This window comes from Onychostoma macrolepis, chromosome 07 (assembly GCF_012432095.1).
Source record: "Onychostoma macrolepis isolate SWU-2019 chromosome 07, ASM1243209v1, whole genome shotgun sequence".
Taxonomy (NCBI): Eukaryota; Metazoa; Chordata; class Actinopteri; order Cypriniformes; family Cyprinidae; genus Onychostoma; species Onychostoma macrolepis.
The window spans coordinates 39451342-39472366 of NC_081161.1; the positions used below are offsets into that span (position 1 = coordinate 39451342).

General features: G+C 36.2%; 1 protein-coding gene across 3 annotated transcripts in view; it reads right to left on the bottom strand.

The window, feature by feature from the left end:
• The window catches only part of igf1rb (insulin-like growth factor 1b receptor), an 87863-nt gene extending 67764 nt beyond the window's left edge, over nt 1–20099 (bottom strand). For 2 of the 3 annotated variants that reach the window (XM_058780966.1, XM_058780964.1), the window contains exons 1-3: nt 19185–20099; nt 19010–19093; nt 14536–15096 (exon numbers count right to left, since the gene is read on the bottom strand). In XM_058780966.1, the coding sequence (XP_058636949.1) occupies nt 14536–15096; nt 19010–19091 (643 nt within the window). In that variant the 5' untranslated portion in view covers nt 19092–19093; nt 19185–20099. The remainder of the gene's footprint in view (nt 1–14535; nt 15097–19009; nt 19094–19184) is intronic. The other variant, XM_058780965.1, reaches the window with a different exon arrangement.
• Between the last annotated feature and the right edge of the window lie 926 nt (nt 20100–21025).

The window sequence follows — 21025 nt, forward strand, 5'->3', positions numbered from 1 at the left end:
ACAGAGATTGTGTGCAAGCTGTAAGGAAGCAGCAATGGAACAGAAATTAAATTTGCCACTTATTTATGCGTATAAAACTAATAGTTCCAACTCTAAACTCTGACTGGATGAGCCACCTCTGAACAGTTCCCAAAATGATAAGAGAACAACATTCAGCATGAGCAAATGACTCTAATGAAACGGTTCTTTTTAGTGAATCAAAAACATTCAGCATGACCAGAGTCTGATTCCCCAACAAATGACTCCTTGTGAGAAATTATAATTATAATTATAAAATAAATAAATAAATAACAGTTCAATAGGCATAGTCCAACAACCAAAACAATTGACCAATGAGTGTTGGTTCTTTAGTGAAATCAAAAACATTCAGCATGTAACCCAATTACCAAACAAATGACTCCTTATGGGAAGGTTTGTTAGTGAAGAAATAAAAAATATATTAAAAAAAGCATGAATGCCAGTATATTTCCTAAACAAACGACTCATGAGCCGGTTCTTTTTAGTGAATCAAAAACAGTGTAGCCTGATTCTGAGGAGCTTCGTTACTCTGTTCCTTCGTGACTGAATGAATGAATCCAGCATAACGGCAAAGTCTCAATCCCGAAAAGCTGACTTTTATAAGCTAGTTCTTTTTAATCAAATACACACAGGATAAATGGCATAGTCTGAATCCCAAAAATTGACTCTTGTGAGCCATTTCTTTTAAGTGAATCGAATACATACCAGTGTAACCTGATTCCTGACAAATGACTCTTCGTAAGAAGCTTTGTTAGTGAATAATAAATAAATAAATGAAACAAATATGACCGGCAGAGTCTAAATTCCAAAGAAAGGCTCCCAGTGAATCTTCGTAGTGAATCAAAAACACTTATGAATCAATCAAACTCACTCACAGAACCACAAGGCATTAATATCTCATGCCGTACTACATTGACCACTTACACTTACTTAATTATGTTGTAATTCAGGCTTGTGAGACTAAAATCCATGTAGTCTGAATGGTTGTTCAATATTCTAAACCAATGTTTTAATGTGTTTAATAAAAATGGTCAAATAAACAAAAAAATCTTTCCAACAATTTTGTCCTAAAACTACCATTAATGGAATATGCAATTTCCATCCTACTGCTGCCTTCCTTTAAATACGCTCCAACTTGTTTTGCCTGAGAAAAACCCAAAACTGTGGTAAAAATCACTGTTTGTCCAATCATTATTGCTTTATTTAAACATGGCCTAATGAATCTCCATTAGAGACGGTCAAAAACAAGTTATTCAGATTCAGAGTTGGTTTCTTTTAGTGCTTACATACAGTTACAGCACAGAAATATCCAGCGACCTTTAATGAGTGACACGCTGTAAATCATTCGTTATAGCTAACGGACAAGTTAGGCCGGGTGTTCCAGAAGAGACAGACAGGAAGACAGCTCGACAGGGCGCTCCCAGCTACCTGTGGCCATTAGGGACAGCGCTGACAAGCGTAATGAGGCCCTGGATTGAATCTAACTGTCCGCTCCAGGACGGGAAGGGAAACACATCAGCGTCACAAGCAAAGATGAACGCCTTACAGACAGGAATAAGCACAATGTTGAATTGAGTTGACAGAACACAAATATTTTGACATGTGTCAACATCATTCTATTTGAAATCACCCAGAGAAAGGAAGCATATAGCATTTACGGTCATTTTGGGGAAAATCCAGAAGATGAATCTCCAATCTTAATATCGAAAAGGGAAAAAACGATGCAAAATATAGCAGAGACAAAAAAAAAAAAAAAAAAAAAAACTTCACCGGTACTGGCATCACACTCTGACTGCGGGTAATCTACAACCGAGCCAGCGTGCGAAACAGGAAGCAGCATCACACTAGCGTTTCTATGAATGAGACACGGAGTGTGTGGGATGAATCACTGCTCCCCTGTAAATCTGCAGGAAACTCTCGCCACACAAGGCCTAATTTCCCCTTCATATGCTTCAGTCGCACAAGAAGAAGAAACAGACGGATGCAAATGATCTCCGTTTACTCCTCTTCCTGCACTTGTTCATGTGGTGGAGGAGCCTCGCTGGATCAGTCCTATCATCGAGCTGGATGAAAGGGTCTAAAAACAAACTACAGAGATAGTGTGGAGAGGATGTGCTAATCTAATCCACAGAAATTTTCTCCACAAAGTGGGCCGTTCAGTTCACACCAATTGCCAAAATACACCAAAAATGTCACTAGAAATGTAAAAGGGCTGCATATTTTTGTGAACAAATAAGCCTAAGTTGTAACATCAAACTTAACTTTCAGACAACATGAAATCAAATTTTTGGGGTTTTTTTGTGAAGCACGGAAGGACAAACTCGATGGAAAAACAAGTTTTCATGCAATTATACTGTACACTACCGTTCAAAAACTAGGGGAAAGTAAGAATTTTCTTTTTTTAAAGAAATTAATATTATATTCAGCAAGGATGCATTTACTTGATTGAACATGACAGTAAAGACATTTATAATGTTACAAAACATTTATATTTCAAATAAATACTGCTCTATTTCCCATTTATCAAAGAATTCTGAATAAATGCATCATGGTTTGCAAAAAATATTAAAAAGTACAACTGTTTTTAACACTGCTAATAATAATAAATGTTTCTTGAGCAGCAAATCAGCATATTAAAATGATTTCTGAAGGAACATGACACTGAAGACTGGAGTAATGATGCTGATAATTAATTTCTGCTAGAGATCGACCGATATCAATTATTTGCATATTTATGTGACCGATAACCGATATGCAGAAACGATCATTTATCTTTTTACTTCTGTTTTTGGCACAATAACAACAACAGTATGGAACTGAACAAACATTTTTATTTATAACAGTAAATACTGTAATTTTACTCCTTTCTTGGAAACAAAAAAAACCTCATTTCTACATCAATAAATAGATGACACTGCACTGTCATTAAAGTGTCTTTGTTAAATAACAAACAGGTATTAGATTAGGTAACCAAACAGGTAACTAATAAAGAACATAAAAATAATTCTAACGAGTTTTAAATAGAGAACATAAATGACAGGGGAGTCTATCAACTTTGCATAGATATAATAAATACAGTTTTAAAACATTCAGCATCTGCAGTATGAAACAATATGGGTGTTGTTTAATATGCAAAAATGTGAAGCCAGCTACTTTTCTGGAGCAAGTAATTAACAAACAAAACAGAAATGCATTGTTGCAAATACAGAGTCGATCTCAACTGGCATGTTATCAGAATTATTAACAGTATTTTCATGTTTCTAGATTAGGAAAGACCTGCTATTTTTAATCTGTGTTTACACAGAACTTATCCAACTTTTTCTTCAATGCGGAAGTAAGCCTATGGGCAAGACTTCCAGGTCATTAGCCGCTATAAAGAAAAGACGAGAAGAATAACAACATGCAGTAACTGTTTACACTACAAACCATTGAGTTTATAATTAAGATAATACATTAAAATAATATGGTAAGACACAACAATTTTCAATATCAAGCAGCAAAACAAACTGTTTTGTACAGCTAAAAATAGCTGGACGCGGATGAGACCGAAGCCAGACCCATAGAATTTACATTTTTACGTGAAGAAAAAGGTGGATATTCAAATGACAATCTGTAGTGGACTTATAAATGGCAGCTTTACAAGAGTATAATTATATTACAAAGACCGAGAAAGAGTTAAATTAAGCCGTTTTGTTTCCAACATGCACTTATTTAAGTCTTTGTTATTTAACTCATGTAAAGTTACGGCACTGGGGCATGACTTTATGGATTGCATGACTCTCCTCGAGTTCATCTCTATTCTCAATGCCAAGTCTAAACTACATATTAATAATTTATGTAACGCATCTCATTTGTGCATTATTGGCTGATATGTTAAAGTATATCAATTAAAGCAAATCAAGTTAATGCCCAATATCACAAAACCGATATCCGATAATGGAAAAATGCTTAAATAGTGGGAAAAATATCAGTAAAACCAATTGGTCGATCTCTAATTTTTGCATCACAGGAATAGATGACAATTTTAAATACATTATAATAGAAAACATCTAGTATTTCACAATATTACTGTTTCTGATCACATAAACCCAGCCTTAACTTCCAGACTAAGAGACCAAAAACATTAAAAAAAAAAAAATAATAAAAATAAAAACTCACCCCAAGCTTTTGAAAGGTAGTGAACATTTCCACATTTGTTTTATCTCATTACATTTATTTTAGATAATAAAACTTGCATCCAACTTTGGGTTAAAAAAAAGGTGCATTTTTTAATAATGGTTTGTAATTAACATTTTAATTCAATAACTTTCATTGCTACTAAAGGCATGGACAAAATAGAGTTTATTAAAATTTGCAACATCATTGATTACCAGGGTGCTATGTGGTTGCTAGGTAGTTGTGGAGGGTTACTAAGTGGTTTATACTACCTGAAGTAAAAAAAAAAAAAAACACATTTACAAGTCTCTATAATATTCAACTCTCTAGAAATGGCTCTGGTCCTTTATTTGTTGTTTTGGTAACACTTTATTTTAAGGTCTCTTAACTAGTTGCTAATTAGCATGCATATTAATAGAATATTAGCCATTTATTAGTAGTAATTAAACACATATTAATGCCTTATTCTACATGACCTTATTCTACATCCCTAATCCTACCCAATACCTAAACTTAACAACTACCTTACTAACTATTAATAAGCAGCAAATTAGGAAATTATTGAGGGAAAAGTCATAGTTAATAGTTAATAAGTGTTCCCTATTCTAAAGTGTTACCGTTGTTTTTATGCTGATTATTCCATTTACCTTGGAATTCCACTACATTTCATTTGTTGTGTTTAAAAGCATTTCAATAACACAAACATTGTGAAATAGGCTTTTATTAAGCCTTATTTTATTAAGCCACTATCCTAAACAAAAGGCATGTGACAAACAAAAGGAAAGATAAGCCTTCCTTGAAGCTATCACCTATGCCCAAAGGTTAGATCATTCCTAACGTGTTTGGGCAAAAGCCTGGAATCTTACTGGTTAAACAAGCGGTGCCAAAATCACACAACCCCAGACTGCCCTCGCAAAGCAACCCCTGCTATCACCACAGCAACCCCACCCCTGCCCCCTCAATTTTCACACACATTCTTGCAGAATGATAGAGCGAGCCAGTGGTCCCTGCAACGGCTGAGAGCGATGGTTTTCCCCTTTATCCTCCCCATACAGCGGTGACTAAGCCAGCAGGAATTCCTGCCTAATTATATGCCCACTTAAAAGGACAGATTCCTCTCTTCCCGTTCACTCCTCCGACGCCACACACAGACAGTCCGATAACGGATGTTTCAGCATGCCTGAGCGGACGCTGCAAGAATCCGATTAAGAGAGTCGGCCTCTATGAAGTTTGCGCTTAAATCACAAACGGGATTCAATTTAAGTCTGTATAACACTCGGATGGGTCCCTCTGTGTGACAGCACACATTTTATGGCTTTTTATAGAATACAGATATGTAAATTAGTTTTATGGTGTTAAATTTGTTTTAATGTTTTAGTTTAAAGTTTGTTACCATGATGCTATTTTGTATGTGTGTGAATTACACTTTGTGTACCTGCTATATATTAATATTTAACGCAGCTTGTGGAAAAGCTATTTGTGACGAACTTCAAATTATCACTTATTTTACCACTTGTTTTTAAGGTGGTTGTCAGTACATTATAAGGTAAGAAACAGATTTTAGTACTTTTGTATAATTAACATTACTTCAGATAGTTTTTTTTCTCTGTGAATTTAAATGTGAAATTAATCTGTAAAATTTGAAATGAAAATCTGGCAACAACAGCTGTCATTTTGTACTGTTTTTTTTTTTTTTTTCAGTGTAGGTCATATTTCACCCCAAATTCAGAAGGAAAAAGTATGATTAAGTATGTTATAACTAATAATAATAATAAACAATAAAATAAAATATATTTTTATTTTACTTAATATATTTTGCTTTATTTACTTCCCAAAATGTCATTAACATGAAAAAAAAAATCATATAATAATGGACAGAACTGCACAATATTTTTTATTACAACAAATACTAGCATGATGTACTACGATACACTATACATTTTTTTCCTTTTTGCATTATAGTAATGAAGTAAGTTTGTTATTCTAATGAATTGAGTTTGTTGTTGTTTTGTAATACCGTGATGAGAGTTGATATGATTGGGGGTATTTAATTTTTTAAATGTAAAGACTTAGGTTTTCTTCATTTGTATTTTCTATTTTTATATATATATATATAATATTTTAATTATAGAAAATTGTGTCAAATATATTTCCATATATTTTCATTTTGGGGCAAAAGATCAGCAGTCAACTGAACACCAGCACGCAGCTATTCTACAGAACTCATCCGCCACTCAACTGGCACTTATGCTATTCTTATCTAAAATAAACTGTTATCATCACACAATAAAGTTTGACAAACATGTAACCTTGATGACGGCCAAGACATTCAGCACGATACTGTCAAGGGCAGACTGTGTCTTTGACTGTGACTCCGGCATTGAGCCGCTCTGGCAGAGACACAATACTCCGGTGAAAGAGTTATACTGTCTGCCGAGGTTAATGAAGTATGTGGGAGAGGCAGAACACAAAGAGGAAGTCACACTATTGTGCTGCCTGGCCAGGCAGAAACCCAGCCTTTACATGTGGGCAGATAAACGGACGGTAATTAAAACAAGGCCCCCATTCTCCGGCCGGCCGTTTTGAGAGAGTCCCCCAAGCGTTTGTCGGGGCCTGAATGTTTCCGGCCGCGGTGCGGAGCGGATGAGATCACTCAGAGGCAGCTCATTAAGTGATGAGTGCTTTCCCTCCCGCGGGGCGCCGCGGCTCGCTCTTCGCCTAGATAACACAGACTGCACTCGTAACTTAGTCAGCCACATTGCTAGTAGTTAAATGTCTACATCTGAAATCAAAACAAACTTTTACGCCTTTGGATCTTTAACACTGGCAGTTTGTCAGAAAGCACTGACAAACATGAGAGTTTTTAAGTGGTGTTTGCCAAGGCAAGAGTTACTATTACTGCTTCTTACACCAAGTGTGAGAGATTTATACAAACCCTAACCCGAAGTATTAAACTTTGCTGTGTAACTAATCTCACAAAACCATGAATAATACCTCAAATCATGCAGCTCAGATCTCAAAAAACAACAACTATAAATTTGACGTAATTGGTAATTAAACGTAATTTACGTCCATGACTGTGATTAAAGCAATAAAAAAAATAATTGACAACACTAATATATATATATATATATATATATATATATATGGGTTGTCAACGATTAATCGACGATCGATTAATTGTCGATAAGAGATGCAATCGATTAAGCAATTTAATTTTTGGGGTGCGTGCGGCTCATGCGCAAAACACGTGCAAGCGGCTGTGAGTGACGGTGACGGTATAAATGCATCATTATTCATTCATTAATTCATTCATAATGCAGGCTACAAATTAAGCTTTTAATGTGATTTAAACGTTAAAAGTACATTAAAATAGAAACAACAGAAAGTTTTTCAACATGCAAAGCAATAGAAATGTAGTAACTAATCATTTCCCCAGATAATTGTTTAATCGGCACTGCGCTTTGCAGGGCTGCGGGACACAGATAGGATATTCATTCCTACGACTTAGTAATTTGTGGCCACTGTTTCATTTATTTTGTTCCTTAAATAACCCATGATTTAACAAAAATGAGGGAACAAATCTTTAATTTCCTTTCCTGCATGTTTACCACAGTAAGAGATGCGAAAACAGTGATTAAAAGTCAATGACAATAAAACAAACCTGCGAAAAATTAGAGGGTGAGACGGTGAGGATTTAGGAAGAGAAACAATAAATATTATTACATTTGTGGAAATTCGTGACCAAGCTTTTACACCTCACTTGTGTCATAATCAGAGCTTATAATTTGTAAATAAATAATTGCCGGATTCAAGACAGCAATTAAAAGGCGCTGTGACCGCCACTGACAATACAACTTCAGTTTTCCCGGAACATTCAATGATGTCACTTAACGGTGATGCCACAACAATAAGAGCATCGTTCACAAGTTTCTGCATGGACCTAACTACAGCCTAGGGCACAGGTTTTCAAGCGTTGGGTCAAAATGGGATGCTTTAAGAAAAATTTACAGCCTATGTAAGTTACATTAAAAATAGGCCTAAAATAAAAATAACAAAATTTGTTTACATAAAAAAAAAAAAAAAAATATATCTGACTTAAATAGCCTAATTAAGCTAACAGATTTAAAACAGATGTGTGGTACGGCATAAGTTCACGGAAAGGAAACACACATCCTGTTTGTTTGCTTTATTTTACAAAAGCACAAATATCTGTTTTTATTGTGAGTGTGCAAAAATAAAAGTAAACACTTCGGCGGATTATATCTCACTCTTATCTGCATGACCAAAAACGTAGTTTTTTTTGTTTGTTTGTTTCAGCTGTTCGAACGCGCCGGTGCCTCGCACACACACACACCACATTCTACCAATTCAAAATTAACCAGTCGTTCATTATCAAAAATAAAATAGTCAATCAAACATATAAAAGGTTACACTGGTCAATTTAAATAGTCCGTAGTATACCGGTCCACTCTGCTGTTATGCCAAGCACATTTTTGCTCATGTGAAGAGGATGATTTTTTTCCGTCGATATGCAAATGCACGTAAAGTATGCCTACAAAGCCTAGTTTACATTATTAATAATAGTTTAACATTCAAATACATTGCAAATATGGTAAAATTTGGATTTGTACCAAATGAGATACGTGAGCAATAACCTCCAATTACATTTACATTGAATAAAGGCCTCCTGTAGCAAATCCATGCGTTTTTGTAAAATAAATATCCATATTTCAAACATAATAAACACTTTTTTCTCACTTCCTCTGACTGTCATACACGGAAGCTGTCCAGGCGGATGACGTAGGACGTAGGCGTCATGCATGTGCCTTTGAGATATGCAGGAGCAAAGGAAACAAAGTTTCCTTACTTTAGCAAAGTAAAACCAATCTCCTTTTGGCTTATATCGAAATCCTCCAACATTTTTCTTTAAAAATCCTAATTTTGTACTTCTAATTGTGACCTGCGTTTTGTTTTGTTTTCTCTCCGCGTTCGTCACTAATGAGAAAAAAAGTGAGAAAAAAAAGTGTTTATTACGTTTGAAATATGGATATTTATTTTACAAAAATGCATGGATTCGCTACACGAGGCCTTTATTTACCCCCCGGAGCCGTGTGAGGGATGTTTTATTATGGATGCGCGCACTTTATTTCACGTCTTCTGAACTGTTGGCAAAAAAACACCTGCTTACCCCATTGAAAGGCTTGGAGGGGCCAGGACAATTTTGAATATAACTCCGATTGGATTCGTCTGAAAGAAGAAAGTCACATACACCTAGGATGCTTTGAGGGTGAGTAAAACACAGGCTAATTTTCATTTTTGGGTGAACTAACCCTTTAAGCACTGGTCATAATACTCACATAAAAATGTTTCATGTGAGCAGCAGTGTGTTTTGCTGCAGTAGCGCCGATGGAAGCAGTTTACTGACTGCGCAGCACAGCCACACGCGCCGTAGCCTACTTGCATTTGGGATCATTTTATTTTAAATGCCATAATGTCAGTTGAAAACATTGCAATTGTGTTTTAAAATACAACAACGAGCACCATGAAACCATTTGAAAAGGCGCATTCAGCGTCTCCAAGACAGTATATGAAACAGCCAACAAAGTAAAATGATCCTAAACGTAACTATGGCATGCTCTATTCATTTTATCAAATGATCGTTATCACTTCTATTCACTTTACAATCCTGCTACTAGCATTTTATTCAGACCAAAACCCATTTAATTCGGGTGAGAAGGCTGTTTTTTTGAGTGGCACTGTTCATCCTGTCATGCTGGCGACTGCGTGTCGCTGCAATAGACGCATTTTGCAGCATTAAGGTTAACGATTAATTGATCATTAATTTAAACGACAATCTAATATATATATATATATATATATATATGCTTTTAAATGGAACAATTTTAATGGAAAAGAATGACAAAATTTTACCCAATTAATTTTCATTTTAAACTCGACCTCTCTGAAGATCTTAGCAACTGCATAGCAACTCCCTAGCAACCAACCTGGCATTGTGGCAGTGAGTGCAGAAGTGTTTTCATTCTAAAGATACAGAAGAAAACATGCCACAATTTATTTAGCAAACCTGCTTCTGTGGTGCTCTTTCCCGTCAGCGCTTTATGCGTTGGATGCTATTAGCGCAGACCTTTTGACTTAACGTTTGCATGAAAAAGAAAAAGGGGAGAACCAATAACGCAGCAAATTAAAAACTGCCTAATACCTTGTGGTATTCAGAGCAAGGAAGAAATCTCCAATCCTGAGTCATAAGACATTGTAATCTATTTGGCTAAAGCGCTTGACATTTCAGTGACATTTTCGCTTGGTCTCCACCCAACGGTGGTCAGCAGAGAGATGAAAGAAAGCATTCACCTGTCACCTGTGAAAGACCACTCCAAAATCTCACTACTTCATCAAATCCTACGGCAGACGTCCAACTCTACTGCCGTCCCAAAGCACATCACGGCAAACCAGACAGCCAAAATTCCTTATTTGCATCTTCAAAGTACGCAAAAGACACGTTCCAGAGCTGCCGTTCTGGTCTGGACATTTTTTCCACAAATGGCTTATAAGATCGTATCTAACTTTTAACCTGTAAAACAAACACAGCGTCTAGACAACAGCAAAGCCTAAAAATGCACAACATGTAGTGTGATCCAAAACTTAAGGATTATTTAGATTTAACATCCAAATTTTCCATCCATTTTGCTTAATTTTTAATGTCTTTACCTGATCCAGTAAATTTGGTGCTGCAAAGGAAAACACCCTCATCAAAAGGCATCATATTGCACTGACACATCCGTTACTGCGATAAATATATATGCGTGTGACATTTGCAGCTTTGAGGTCAGTGTTATGATCAAACAGTAGCTAACAAGGTATTGAAAAGGTCATGTTTGGGTTTGCTGGTTCCTGCTAAGTAATCACATGTTTGTGAAGAGCTTTGCATTGTCGTCTTTTCCCGGATCTCTTCCTGATGAGTATCTTTTAAAGTCTATTCAATCATTATTTATTCACCTTTATGTCGTTCAAAGACTTTAGATTTCTGTGGAACACAAAAGGAAATTCTATGATGATGGGATTTTTTACATGCAGTTACAATGAACAAGGACAGAGGCTTTCCAGCTTAAATAATGACAGAAAAGCAGAATAAAAGAGCTCATACAACTCATGCAGTACATTCAAAGTCTTTTGAAGCCATTTGTGTTAGAAATAGACTACAATTCAACTTGATATTCACAGCGAACAATTCACAGGTTCAAAAGTTTGGGGTCAGTAAGATTTTAAAATATTTTTGAAACAAGTCTCTTTCCAAGACTCAGCATCATTACTCCAGTGTCACATGATCCTTCAGAAATCATTCTAGTATGCTGATTTACTGCTCAAGAAACATTTCTTATCAATGCTGAAATCAGTTGTGCTGCTTAATAATTTTTGTCCAAACGATACATTTCTTCAGGATTCTTTGAGAAAGTTCAAAAGAACAGTATTGCTTAAAATAGAAATCTTTTGTAGCATTAGAAATGTTTTTCTATCACTTTTGATCAAATGAATGCATCCTTGAATATAACCATTTAATTAAGAAAATCTTACTAATTATTAGGGATGGGCGATATCTTACCGTTTGCGATATACCAGTAAAAATTCTCCCCACGATAAGAATTAGTCTTCCTGTGATAATAACGATAAATTCTAGTTGTTGACATATTTCTGTGTGCGAAGGTGCGGAGCGACATCGCGGAAGACAGACGTGAAATTGAGGAGGAGTATTTCGCAAAATGAGGAGCTCGAGCTCCTTTTACAATCTGTAACTGCTTTGGTTAGGGCTGTGCAGTGCACATAAAAATCGGTCTGAATAAATGTAGTACAGTAGCACGTGTGCGATACAGTTTTGCATGTGTATGAGCCTGTTTACAAAACTGTTGTCCAACAAAAATATCATTTATTGACATGCTTTTTCTCCAAATTAACTTAATAACATAGTCGAGTGTTTGAAATACTTCTTTTTGTGACCAGACGTGGTTTCATATTATAGAATGATGGTATTATACTTTTATAAGATAATACTTTTCTCTAAAGAAACAGGATTCCCTGAATTATCGTCATTGATATCGTTATCGCAATATCGTGATGTATTTTAAAGCCCATATCGCCCCCAACCCTAATAATTATAGATATGCTGTATACCGTAAGCATCTTTGGGCCAGTCCACAACTCCCTAGTGGCCACACAGAACCCTCCAGCAACCATTTAGCACTGAGTTTTGAAAAAAATGTTTTTTTACTGACAGCAGCGTGAGGATAACTGTACCAGATCTGCATATTTGCATCTCAACTCATCTTGAACTGTTAAGTAGTCTATCTGATGTGGGCTCTTTCCTGTGTGCAGACATTTGCAGTAAGCTCTATCTACTCTAAATGTAGCTGAAATGCAAAGTACAAGGCTGGTGAACAACAAGTCCTGACTGGGTAATTAAAGAGCTGGGAAGAAAAAAGGCAAGGCAGACTGACTGGAAACCACTACCAGCCCTTGAAGAAACATCTGTGTTAAAGGAAAACAAGGTAATTATATGGAAAGAGGGAGGAACTGCTAAAGTATTTTCCCTTTAGAGAGAGGCGCTTTGTCTGCCACTGCAGCATCCTTCTGTCCAAAAAGACCACAATAGTGGAAGACTACAACCAGACCGCTCCATACACGCGTTCTGCACGTATTTCACATTTATACTGGTTTACGGGATCTTTCTTTTCTAGTCTTGGTGAAAAAGGTTACATCTCTTTAACAAATTTGCTTGGTTTTTTTATTCCGGTTCACTGCTGTTGTCAGGAATTTGACATTTCAACACTTCCGGACACAAACCTTTCTGTAGACGAGGCCATTATCTTCAAAGTCTAGCGCAATCCAAACCCCCTGCAACGACCAGACTCCATTTTTCATTGTGAACGTGAGGCAAAGGAAAAACCAAACACACACCCTGCAGCAAACTTGCTTTTTCTTCTTTACTGTAAAACATGAACCAGCCAAGATTTGAAGCCTACAGGTAGAGAATGAATGCTGGATGACCCCGCTCTACTTAACTGAAAACAAAGCTTTGTGATGACAGATGCCTGGATAATACTGACAGACAGACAACATGTGCAATTCAATAGAAACTGGTGAAGAAATGCACTGTTTGATTTGTGCACAAAACATACTCTACGTAGAGGTATTGCGAAATGCAGCAATTCATAACTGAACGCAAGTTGCATTCTCAGCATTACCACAAGAGGTGCCATAGTGGCAATTAGTGTAAACTGTCTGCTACATGTAAATTTCTCTTTCAGGAGAGCATTTCCCAAGAGCATCATCAAACTATGGTCACAGTTCAATGATTCAGCGTTTCCCGAAACCAACAAACATTCGCAAACTGCATCGCATAGCTTTGTGGTTGCAACTATAGTCTCAAGCTACGGTTAGAAGCATATTTTCTTGTTGTTTACGACATGTGGAAGTAAACGGCTTAGCTAAATGAGCAAAACAAGAATTAGCTACAATCTATGTTTTTCATTGAATTGGATCATCGAAGATCAGCAGCAGCAATATTTGTGTTATGTAACATCTAATTATTGCTGGTTTGCATCGTATTCAGAGTTTGCTTTTCACTGATTTTATTCATTTTGAGGAAAACTGAATCTGTTTTTGTGCAAGTGAAATGAGTAAATGCGTTCACATTTAGTCTAGAAATATAGTAACCATCACACAGCGCACACAACGCCTCTGCACTTATTTCCGTTTTCTCTCAACATGGAGACAGAATAGCTGCCAGTCAATAAATGGGAAAACAAAGTAAACGGAGTTCTCCATCGATGCATCCAATTATGGTAGTTAACCAGCGAGTTATGTCTTTGTATGGGAAACGCACCCCAGGTCAAGTACAGTTTGAAGAGATTCACAAATCGGTTTCGTTTTTCACAGACTGAAAAGCAAAAAAGAAAACCAGATCCAAACTGCAGTTTGGATGTTACATATAACAATCAAACAAAATGCACAATATTCTCTGGAGTCAAGTCCAAATTCACCCACTTTTTCCGCATAAGTCTAATACCAACCTACACTTAACGTCATCACTAGGGTTGCAAAAAGGTGGAAAATTTCCAGTAAATTTTGGAATCTTTCCAGGATTTTTTGGAATCTTCTGGGAATTTTTAGAAAGTTTCTGGAAATTTACCAGAAATGTTCCACCCCCTTGCAACCCTAGTCATCACTATAGCATCCAACACATATGATATTGACCACACACTGTCTTAAAAAGTGAATCAGATCTCAACAGCTGCAAAACCTGGCCTACGAACCAGGCAAACACTAAAACACACCCAAGTAACTTACCTTTCTGGCAATGGTTGGAAGTCCAGCATCGGTAATTGTCATTGCTGTTGAAGTTAGTCTTGATACACTGAGGGTTGTCCTCCATGATTCCCGGGCAAACGTCCCCGCACTCCTTGGACTGCTTATTTCCAGCAATGAAATTGTTAATTTCAGCATCCATAATGAGAGACCAGTCCACAGAATCCAGGTAGCAGAGCTCGGGATTCTTCTCGATTCGTATCGCACCCCTCGTGATGTTACGCAGGTTGTAAAGGCCGATGTCCTTCAGGCTGGTTAACTCAAATATGACCAGGGCGTAGTTGTAGAACAAGTTACGGCCCCGGATCACGGTAAGGTTTGGAAAGAGAGTACTGAGGCTGTCCAGCCCGGATACGCGGAAGAGGAGAAGGTAATCCGTAATCATGGTCAGTTTGGGGAAACTGAGGGTGCGGAAGACCTCCTGGTTGTTATTGTTTTTGCTTCCAATGAGGAGGATCTGCAGGTATCCCTCAACCACCGTACAGTTCTCCAGCCGCTTGAAATTACTGATGTCATTGCCAATGTCAATGCCTGGACCACAGACTGGAAGGAGGAAAACAGAAATAAATCACACGATAATCAATATTCAACAGTCACAGCTTGGTAGCAAGAGATGACTCAAAAAATTGACTTAAATATTGTAATTAATAGTTTGATTCGTTGAAACGTAACAATTTGGAGGCTAAAATAAAGTGCAGGTGATTCTATTCTGTTATGAATCATAGTCAGGGTAGACATTTAATTTCTTGCGTATGTGAGGGAACTTTGTACAGTCATTGAACAGACTGTACAAGTTTCCCCTCACATACGCATCAAATTAGTTGTACTAGTGTCTTAAAGATACAGAATGTCCAAAAATGCACTCATTCGGGTGCCGTTCCAAACCTGTATGACTTTCATTCTTCAGTGAAACACATAAGAAGAAATTTGGAATGTCATAGTGTGTTTTTGTGTCCATACAATAAAATTCAATGGGGTCCAACGTTGTTTGTGTTCAAAAAGTGATATTTTCAATGTCTCAGTGAATTTAATTTTTGGACCATACAATAAAATTCAATAGGGTTCAATGTTGTTTCGACCCCAACGTTCTTCAAAATATCTTCTTTTGTGAATATAGGTTTAAACAACTTGTTGATGAGTAAATTTACACAACAATATCGAACGAGCACCAAAATAAAACAAATCGAACACGTTGACCATTTACTAACTGTCAACCCAAGCAGACATATGAAAAGTTTCAACCAACTGCAGTTTTTCTTCTGCCAGTGACAAAGTGGCACGAAGGAGCTTTTATACGAATAATTTTTGCGTTTTTATGACAGGTATCCTGAAACGGACATCTCTGCTTTCACTTACCACCCATTAAGTTGCTTATTTTCCACAGCGCAATTTGCCCACAAGCTAATCACAAAGAAAGATCCTAAAACATTTAGGCTGAGCTGAAAAATGAATCCTGGAAAATGCAGGAAGATAATTATAGAGCTCTTGAATTATAGATCCTAAGTGAAACTTTAAAACATAACATTACCTAAAAGTTTATAACCCTTTAAATCTTAGATAACACTCTCAGAGGGAAAAGGCCTGCTCCTTCCTCTCGAAGGTAATCTTTTCTTTTAAAGCCATCCTTAAATTCTGACTTTAACATGTATGCATTGGTGTATTATTTCCATTATGCTAGAAAATCGAATTAAACTAAACTATGGCAAAAACAAGCATCTTTCACTGCCCTGGATGACAGACAGCAACCAGCCTGTCTGAGGACTCTAACATTTTCACACTGCTGAGTAAACAGTGCTATCTTTATTGCTTTGATGGTGCTCCACATCTCATGTTTACATTTGATAACCCAATTCCAGCTTGCCATTGCGAACTCTCGTAGGTAGCAGAGTGGAGGCATTTGGAAATTAGGTCATAAACTGATGTCATCTTTTAGAAATGAAGCAGAAAAAAAACTTAACCCAAGCTAGTAAATCCTAACACTTCAGACTCTACAACAAAACAGATTGCGACAGAGCGCTTTCATATGAAAACAGAACCACAAAACAAGACGGCCTAACAGAGAGTCAGACGGTACTTTGATAGTTGCCTCAACTCATCATTTCAATGTTGAAATCAAATGTTTGCAAGCATCTTGTATGCATAACAAATACATTTGTACTATTGTTTACGTTCTTTTATCCTTATAAAATCTGGTTTAATATGTTAATATGTACATACAAACAAAATCATATTAGTTAAATCACAAATGGTGAATTTTAAATATTCAATACAAAATTGACTAAATGACTGAATGTAAATGTAAAATTCGATTGATCAAAAAATATATATTACAGGTGTTTCTTCATATTCATCTTTCTCCAGAATATTGGGAATATTGCTTTAATTTGGAATCAATTAGGCCTAATACATTTCCATCAGGACGACTTTTAGTCTTTTGTGAAATCCCTTTAAGTTTTTTATGACAAGAAGTGACAATTTTTAGAAATGAAACAACAGCACAAACATTAACGTTAACAATTTAATTGCTGAATTATTTGTGTGATTCCATGATGTTAGATCATATTAAAAAAAAAAAAAATCTAAATTCATTTCACACTGACAAGTGAATGTAAGCTAACACTCAACAAATATTGTCTTTCCAAGTTAAAGAGAAACAAACAAACTGCTTTAAACCAACCAAAAAGGCAGATTAACAAATAAGCCAATGGTTTGGTCTCAAGATAAGTCAACCAGTTAACCTGAGCCGCATTTATACCCCACTGGGAATCTTTAACCATCCTTTGCCAAGAGAGACAGGTTATACTTAGGATTTCCACTGAGAACCTCCTCTGCCTCACTACCTCGCTGCCCTGCAACCGCTGGGGTTAACAGTAAAACCCAATTACACAGACTTCACAAACTGCTCACTCTTCCAATCAACAGAACCCAGTCTGTTTTGCTAGAGAGGGTGTTTTTACATGTTCTATTTTAAAAACAGAAAGATTTTTCCTCTCTCTCTTGATGAATCGGATGAATCGGGGGGTCTTATTTGCAGTTTACTTGGAAACATGGAAATTTTGTGGTGGTCAAACATGAAGGGAAGCAAAAATTGCTTTTTTTTTTTGTAAGAACTTCCCGACTTATTGATTTTAAAGAGGCAGAATAATGAATAGGCTACTAAATATCTTGAATGTTTTTCACATACGTATGGGCCAGTTTTAGGGTTATTAAAGAACAAAGGACAGTTCTGCATGGAAAAACAAAGGCAATTTGCATTCGCCATGTGGGTTAAACTAATATAAATAATGACTCATTTCCAGTATGTTTGCATGATGTGGTTAATATTCCAAAGAAACCATGCAAACCCAACACAGCATCAACAAGTAAACAAACATGCCACACCGAGCACGTCAGTGTTATTCCAACATGTGTCGTCATCTAAAATCACTTTCATTTACTGGCAACCACATCACAGTGTCCCAACGTATCCTACAAACCTAACAGTGACCGGGCCCGCCCCTGATAGCAATCTCACTAACTGTAATCACACTTATCAATACTATCTGTCGGTTATGTTAACCAAAGAAAACAGATAATAATCTGTGGCAAATCTTTCCAGCCTTCAGTGTCAAAGTGAAACAGATTTATCAAATCTACGTATCAATGTACTCCATTTACATTAGAGCTGTGAGACTACTAAAGTTGTACATAAAGGAAGATCAAACATTTGTAAAGTCATTCCTTGAGACCACAAGAAGGTCAAAACGCTTTAAAAACCAGAACTTGAAATACTCATTGAGTTTTATACTCAAGTCCAGTATGAAATCAGAATTATTAATGTATTAAGGACTGGCAGACAAGTTAGAATATGGATAAATTAATATCTAATTTAGTCTATTAAAATCCTGTTGGTTTGTGACCTAAATTAACCAGATACTGTCACCAAAATCTCCCATACTGCCAGCATGGTGGTGATAACTCAAATTTGACATTCATACCTTTGCTAAATGTAGATCTATACCTACAGTTGCACATAATGGCACGTGTGAACACAATTACACCACACTAGAATCCAATATTAGCATAATTTGATAGATACAGTGATAAAATACCTACAAAATTACTATTATAAAATGGCAGCGTTAGCATGACCAAACTTGACTTTGTTGTGTTCTTTGACTTTGCATAGTCAAAGCACTCAACAGACACTCCTGTGATGCATAATATGTGTTTCCAATTCTTTTAGTTTAAGAAACATTTAAAGGGAACGAAAGCAGATAAAAAACATGCAATTAAAAGCAAAGTAACAGGTTTAAAAACAGCTGGTCTGGATTTTGAGCCAGTTTTCCTGCCATACATCGCAAATGAAAGCTTAAAACACTTTGAAAGCAAAATGAAAGTGAAGGTTTCTTAGACAAGCAACATTTATGATATGATGATCTAATCCAAATGCATCCATATCACTAAAATAACTTACTTTCTCCATGACAAAGTGTAGAGAGGACCAGGACCAGACCACAAAACAAGGTCCAATATCGCCTCTGTCTGCTAGACCTCATTCCTGTACAAAAACAAGGCAAACACTTGTTTAAAAAAAAAAAAAAAAAAAAAAAGTAATTAAAAATATAGCAAAGCAGGGGAGACAGCTCAACCCTTTAAAGTGGATGATGCTTGAAGTCTTCACAGTACAAAAAATATCATCAAAGTTGGTTTATCCAGCTTGGTGCCTCCTTATGGAGGGGGTGAAAACAAAAAAAATAGATACACAGCAGCTGGAAATAATCAAACAAAACCAATTTCGTCCATCTTCGTGGTGTTTTTGCTGGGATAAATGACCCTCCAGACACCCCAGCGAGATTATCCAGCAGACCCAGCCCGCTTTGCCCTCACCATGAGGCGGATTCAACTGCACTGATTCTCGTGCTGCTTAACCGTGTATAATATTATTTTTGACAGCTTTTCCTCATCGATATATGTGAAAATAACCCAGAAAAACACGTAACGGCTCGATAATCCGCAATTCCATGCTCCATGTCTTGGGAAAATTTAGAAAAACACGTTGTAGGTCTCCTGGCAGGCTGGTTTTAGCTGTAGTCCAGTGAAACCCGCTTAGATCCGCTGGTTAAATCAGTCTGGACTAGTGTGTGCCTATATGTGTGTGTGATCTTCATCAGCTGCAAGAAGCCTAGCACTTCTCATCCAGCGTTCTTAAAGGCCTAAAATCGGTGGAGAAACTCAGAAAGATGCCAAATAATATCCGTCCAGGCTTTAAAATGGTCTCTCTCTGCCTCCCACCATCTTCAGTCTGAGATTTCAGACCTTGATTTTTCCCTTCAAGACGCGGGCAATGGAGGACACAGATTATGTGTGAGGGATCGGATCTGTGTTCATTTAGGAGATGTGAAGGATGTAGAGTAGATCCTGTAGTCTCTCTCCGTTGAATTGACGCTGTAAACAAGGCTCGATCTCTCTCACACACACACACACACACACTCATGCACTCACACACATAGTAGGGTAACGTTACGTTGAAGAAAGATATGAGCGAAACCCCGGACTGGATCACGCACACGGACTGGGGTCTGATTTTGGAGGTTGCCAGTGAAAACACTTGAGCGCTGCTGGCTGTGTCTCAGTAGTGCATGCATTGCTAGCGCTTCATAGGAGCTGCACTCTGGTCAAGTGAAATATTTATTCAGGCTATTTATTATTTATTACAATTATAGTCACATTTGGTTTTACTGAGAAGTTGTTGGTAAATTTCACAAATAATTACTAAGAAACTGCAAATAACACATTGGAGAAAAAGATTGAATACAAATTTTGAAATAGGATTTTCTTGTACTTCAATAATCTTTGTTTTATTTACAAGTTTACAGTGCATACCCAATTATATAAAACAGTATTACTATTGCATTTCTATACTAATACATATAACAGTTTCATATAATGCTTGGTTACATTCTTACAAAAACGGCACTCTTATCAGAAAAAAAAGAAGATATTTATTGCAGCAAGTTATAATTTTATTTATTTAAATTACATTCACAAAGAACAAAAAAAAATGTAATCAATAATAAAAAAAAATTCTACAAGAGATAATATTTATAATATTTATTTGTAAATAATATGTATTATTTATAGTAATAATAATTAATAAAAGGTATCATTCATTGGTTCATTAATTCATTCATTCATTCATTCATCCACTTATTTATTTATGTAGGCTATATGTATATTACATTCACACAGATTATCAAATGTTCATGTATTTTTCCTACAGTTCAGTCTCAAACACACAGTATATTATTTAAAAAAAATAATAATAATGTATTTTTTCTACAAGAGATCATATTTACAATATTTATTTATAATAATAATAATAATTAATAAAAGGTATCATTCATTCATTTAATTATTTATTTATTTATATATTTATTTATGTAGGCTATGTATGTTACATTCACACGGATTAAACGATCAAATTTTCAAA